The sequence below is a fragment of the Sycon ciliatum genome, chromosome 5 (genome assembly GCF_964019385.1).
Source record: "Sycon ciliatum chromosome 5, ocSycCili1.1, whole genome shotgun sequence".
NCBI lineage: Eukaryota > Metazoa > Porifera > Calcarea > Leucosolenida > Sycettidae > Sycon > Sycon ciliatum.
Genome location: NC_088647.1, coordinates 12,347,703 through 12,353,702, shown reverse-complemented (window position 1 = coordinate 12,353,702; position 6,000 = coordinate 12,347,703). Strand labels below are relative to the sequence as shown.

Below are 6,000 nucleotides of genomic sequence, written 5' to 3'. Positions count from 1 at the left end.
CAGTGCAACGCGAGTTGCTGTTGTTGTTCTCCTCGGTCGCCTGGACTGTTCCGGATGCATTTCTTTGTTGCAAGTAAGTTTATTTGTTTGAGTTTGTATTCCATGTTGCGCTGAGTCGCCTAAAACTGATCGTCATCGATGTATCGACGGAATAGCCCTAGTAGTAGTAATGTACTGCGGAGCGGAAGAAGATGACATCATCGCACTCCATGCGCAGGATAAAATATTTTGAGGATTCTGGTCGGAAACAGAAGGAAGACTATGATGGCTACAGCGACGAGTCATTTGAGGGCGACACTTTCATCGAGCGTAAAATAATTGATGCAGGTAGTCCCACGATCTGCAGTGACGAGGAATTCTACCCTGATGCGGACAACCTGGCAAGCGATTGGCATCGACACTGACTTGGGAGGTGAGTCGGCCGATGATTTGGCCAGAATGGACATCGCTGCACATATCCGGGACAATGCCAGTATTGGTTGCAAGTGGACTCTGCTGCTCCCTCAACTTGCTCAAGTCGTACCCTTATGCAGAACATCGCTAGCATGAGCAGTAGGCAGCGAAAGCAGTACTCTCTGGCGAGCGGAGAAAACCGTGTGCAGATGGGCTTTGGTGTGGGGAATATGAGTGCGACATCGATATGTTGAGGAAGACTGTGGGCAGCAGTGTACACTGTATATCTGAAAGTACAGGTGGAGTGTGATGGAGAGGATGTGGAGTGCCAACTTCTTCGGCCATCTACAGATGTTGACGGTGTTTTCGCTGGCGATTCTCCAGTGGTGCTCCAAAGGAGGTGTTTCGGACACCCAGCTCAGCTGCCTACAGTATAGAAATTTTGGATGTGGCCGAGTACCTGTCAGCTCATGCTATAAGACCCTGGACAGAGAAACTGACCGGGAAAGGATGAACCGAGGGACATATCAACTGTGTGCCAACTTGACTGTACATAGAATTTCACCATTTCAACAGTGCTGCATACCATTGTACTTCCTCCGCGTCATCGAAATTGTCGCAGTTTGACCAGTGACTTGTTACTGACAACTCCATAAGCTAAACCATTCAAAATTTATTACACAGGATGATAGTCTGAAGACTTGAGTAACGTTCCTGGACAGTTGGACTGAAAGTTTTCATGCGGAGATGAAGTCCTCGTCGTCGCTGATGTCAATGGACGCAAATATATCGTTCCGAAATATTTCAAGGAAGGTTGAAAGTCGGTCGCGCCTCATCTCAAACGCTTTGACTTTCTCCACAGGACAAGAGCTGCTATGCTTGTCGTCTGCTAGCTCTGGATGATTTCCACACCACCAACGAAGCCTAGTAAGAATACACGATCGTTGCGAGGTCGGTTGATTACCGTCGGCGGAATCACCTCGATCTTGAAATGAACTTTTTTTAGCCGTGGCATGACCATTTATTTTAGCTGTGTGGTCACAGCTCATGCAGGTAAGTGTTCTATCACGTCCAGCGCGCCCTCTTTTTCAGCATCACTGGTACGACACCTGCGCATGCATCACTAGCACTACGTGTAGAGTCTACAAGGCTCTTGCAGGTACAATCATTATACTGAGTGTAGTGTCTCAGCCAGAGCGACAAATTTTATCGCTGTTGCATGCATTTACTTTGCTGACCCCTCGATGTCTCACCAAGCGCTGCCACCTGTTCCACAAAGTCATTCTCACCCCAGCTAAGGTAAAACAGTGATGAGGCTTGAGTGAATGGCCATAAGCACGAGAAATGTGCAGGCTGCAACGCCTGACTGATCTCAGCGAGTCGAAATTACCATCGCAGCGACATCAGCGAAGAACTTGCGTCTAGTTCAAAAATTTCATCTTCCAATAACAGAAAATAGAACTTTGCCGTCACCCTATACTGATGACTATCGCCTGTCCGATTCCTTGCCTCTGGTACGAGTGCTGGTGAGTAAATACCCCGTTTTATATCAAAAGTAAAACTGCGACAATTATTTCGATGACGCGGAGGAAGTAGCAACACATGTCCGATCAATCCAAAACTTTCAGACAGTGAACATCATTTTGAACAAAAAACTGAAAATCGAATTTTTGGTCTGTGGAATTAGAATTTCACCATTTCAACAGTGCTGCATACCATTGTAGCAACACTTAGACATGTCCGATCAATCCCAAAACTTTCAGACAGTGAACATTAGGTGTGTTTGATCATTTTTAAACAAAACACTGAAAATCGAATTTTTGGTCTGCTCATATTTTAGCGTGCTCTGGAAAGGAGCTTTGATACCATACCACCCAAATAAAAGAGCTGTTACAGCATATCACATGTTTTCACATTCGAAGAAATAGTACCAGCAGGACTGAGAACTGACGTTGAAAAACAACATCCAGTTTCAGTTCAGCGAATAAAATAAATAGCAGCACAATTTGAGTTGTGGCCAAGACATATATTATATTTGCTTCAGAATAGTTACGAGTACTGTTAGAATAGAAAGGAACATTCCGCTGAACCATCAACTAATCATCATCATATAGCGGATAACATCTTTGATAAAACGCAGCAATATTCACAGAAGCAACAAAAGACAAACGGACCGGGTCACAATAAAAACCCGCTGTCAATCAGTCAATAGGCTCTAATTTCCAATATTATCATATTGACTGGTACGGAAAATCAATTTGAAATGAAGCAACAGTAATGCTGCACGAAATATTCTGCCAACACTCAACTGCGTGCCAGAAGCACAGATATAATTAAATCCTGTGAGTTAGAGTCACCACTCCTTTCACACATAACCATGCTTACAAGTTCGGCAAGGTGACTGTTGCACCAACTAATGCGCCATAAAGCAAGCACACTGCGCATAGACTTGCAAGCTTGACATGCCTGCCTGTTGCTGCTGCTGGTCGTCCAGTTTAAGGGCAGCAGAGAGAATACTCTCCGTCAACGCAGTGCCAGTGGAACAATCCCAGGTAGTGCGTAGTACATCAACTGACGGATACTGCTGCCCGCACATGTTTTTCTGCTCCAAACTGTCACAATCATCCGAGGCATCTGATTGCACAAGAAGTGTGAGTCGTACTGTGCCTGAAGAATGTTGCATTTGTCCACTGGTGCTGCCAAGGGTCTCCGGATTAATGGTGAGGCCATCGCCTAGTCCCAGAGCAGTCAAGTTTGTGGCTGTCAGTTGCACAACTGGCTTTGAAGCATGCGCAACTCTAGAAGCGGATGGCAACTGCCAGAAGCAAAAACACAAAACAATAGAAAAGACTCTGGATGGCAGTCATGAGTCACTCAGGTGAGAATTCAAGTCGGCAGGAAAACCGCGATTCCCCAAGTATCGCCAAAGTTGCACCAACCTCTTCTTCACAATAGAAAAGACGGCATAAAACATGGCATCACAAAAAGGTTCCACATGACAAAACGGCAACCAAACTGAATACGACATATGCCTCAGAGAGTACAGCGATGCCAAAGTTCTGTAATTTCGAGGTACTCTTGAATAGCTTCATTTGGGAAGCAACTGCAGAATGCTACACCATACACTCAAGTCCAGGAACACCACCAGGTATGGTGAGCCTACATTCTGTACATCCATTAACCCTGTGCACATAATAGTTTGGCCTTGGACACAACAGCCAGGGATAAAATCAGAGAGACTCACTACAGCTGTACTACATACCTCTATTGCCCAATGTAGATCACATACCTCTATTGCCCAATATAGATCACGGAGTGTCTTTGATGAAGTCTCTGCCGCTGTGGTCATAATGCACTTCAAGAAAGCGTTGGGGTGAAAGAGCAGTCCCAGTCGTATCGGCCGTTCACTTGAGGTGTAGACTTTGACTGGGTCACGTGGGGTTGCGGCACGCGCCAGATGCATCTCCAGTTCCTTCGTCAGATCTGATAGAGCATCGATCCAGCTCAAAATGCTGTGTGCATGTGCATGGAGCTGTGGAAATCTCTTCTCCCAAGCAGCAGGAACCTTTCCAGAGAGGACCGATAGAAACACGTCATCCGTTGTAGAGTTCCAACATTCATGGCCTTTCAACACTGCCTGTAGCCGCTTGCTATCATCATTCAGCAACGCTGCTATGTTCGTTTCATATAGCAGGCTTTCGGTATCCAGCCAGAATGGAAGCTGTGTACCCGTACCTATCTTGTTGTCCTTAGCAAGTGCTGCGCGCTGGGCAAGTTTGAGCATGGACTGCAAGTAGTTGATGACCCACTCAACGCGCTGGAGAACAGATCCAACTTGGTGATCATTTAGAGCGCCTGCCGCAGTCAACGAAGTTGGTGAAGTGAGCCCTTGCAGCTCTTTCAACAGGAGCCTGTGTGACATAGCACATGCAACCCACCCATACACGTGTGTACACACACAACGCACGCACATACACATGTGTACACACACAACGCACGCACATATAACTTACATACAACGAACCGCACACAGTCAATATGCCATACAATGACTGGGATGCAATGACGGTAGATTGATCTGTATGTGTGTTTGCGTGTGTGTGTGTGTGTGTGTGTGTGTGTGTGTGTGTGTGTGTGTGTGTGTGTGTGTGTGTGTGTGTACAGTGGTGCTCATAAAACAATGCAATTTAACAGTACAACAACCAACAAACTGAATTTGATCACACATGTCCCCCAACGCAGGCATTGAACAGCACAGCTATAAAACACACTTGTGCGGATACGCTACGGTCACTACCATTGGTCATTATCACATTTGGCCCCAGGTATCCTGCTGGGGGATCACCTCCGGTGACTGACTGCACCACTCTCAAATACATGTACCTTCCAACTCTCCAGCATAGTCCACCAAAAATCAAACCATCACTTATCAATTGTGCAGAAACAGCAAAACATTTAAAAACAAATTTGAAACATGTTGCTACGGTGACATGGTGTGCCGATACTTGCACAGGATGCCAATGTTGAACACAATCTACATTTCCCCTTCATAGACTGGACACACAAAGTGTAGTACCTTGATCTGCACTCTTGGAAAAGACTGAAATCCATATGCTGCAAAGATGCCAGCTTGTTATGAAGTCCAGCACCTCTTGCGCTGCTGCTGCTGATGCTGCCCTCAACAGCTTTAACCGTCATCGTACCAAAGTCAGCCACAATCTCCACTTCCTGGACAAACAGAAGAAAAACGGGAATTCTACGATGATAAATATTTTCCATAGGTCTTGGTGTGACTGTAAAACAGTAGATCTACTGGGCATTATACCAGCACTCGATACTCAATGGCCACATGTTGCACAATCACTGCGCAACAGACAGACCTGAATGTGAACATTTCCAGTAAAACAAGATCATCAGGTCCAGGTCATTCATCACATGCATGCCCAAGTTGACCTGGTCCGATACCACTGCACACCGATTGCCTTATGTTAGCGTAAAGCATGCGCAAGCACTCCCTGTAAGATTAGTCCGGCCAGCTGTAAACAGTCCGGCCAGCTGAAAACAGTCTGGCCAGCTGTAAACAGCCCGGCCAGCTGTAAACAATCCGGCCAGTACAGTACACACAGATCAACAACCATCTGCTGTCTTCTATCTCTTCCTCAATACCATCATATGGTTGATTGCTTGAAAAGCGGCTTGGCCAGAGCTTGACAAGCTGGTCCAGTCGGACTGGCTTCTACGACTATGTACCGACACTCTAGTTAGGGATATCAGCGAACGCACTGCGCAGCCCATCTGCGCAGGTCAGCCTGGCCCATCTACGCGCGGCCGACAAGAAAACTCATGAATACTTTCATTTTTTGCAAAATAAATCGTGCGAAGAAGATGCACGGAATGGCTGAGAACAAGGCTGAGGAATAGTAGCATCCAGAGACTCTCAAACAAATTCATGGTCCATCGCTTCTGACAATGGCAGCGAAGACATCAGGGAGCTGATTGCAGCAACTCTCTACCAAGCACGATGCTGGTTACTCACCAGGGCAGGGCGCTTCCATCGCGCAAGAAATGGCCGCGAGCGAGAAATGCAAGTCCGATTTTGGAACGATC

The 6,000-nt window shown here is 46.4% G+C and overlaps 1 protein-coding gene across 1 annotated transcript in view; it reads right to left on the bottom strand.

Moving 5' to 3' along the window:
• Window positions 1-2,283: 2,283 nt before the first annotated feature.
• The window catches only part of LOC135817628 (dynein heavy chain domain-containing protein 1-like), a 96,262-nt gene continuing 92,545 nt past the window's right edge, over window positions 2,284-6,000 (bottom strand). Inside the window, exons 68-70 of the mRNA XM_065330851.1 lie at window positions 4,970-5,121; window positions 3,683-4,304; window positions 2,284-3,208 (exon numbers count right to left, since the gene is read on the bottom strand). Coding sequence (XP_065186923.1) covers window positions 2,807-3,208; window positions 3,683-4,304; window positions 4,970-5,121 — 1,176 coding nt within the window. The 3' untranslated portion in view covers window positions 2,284-2,806. The remainder of the gene's footprint in view (window positions 3,209-3,682; window positions 4,305-4,969; window positions 5,122-6,000) is intronic.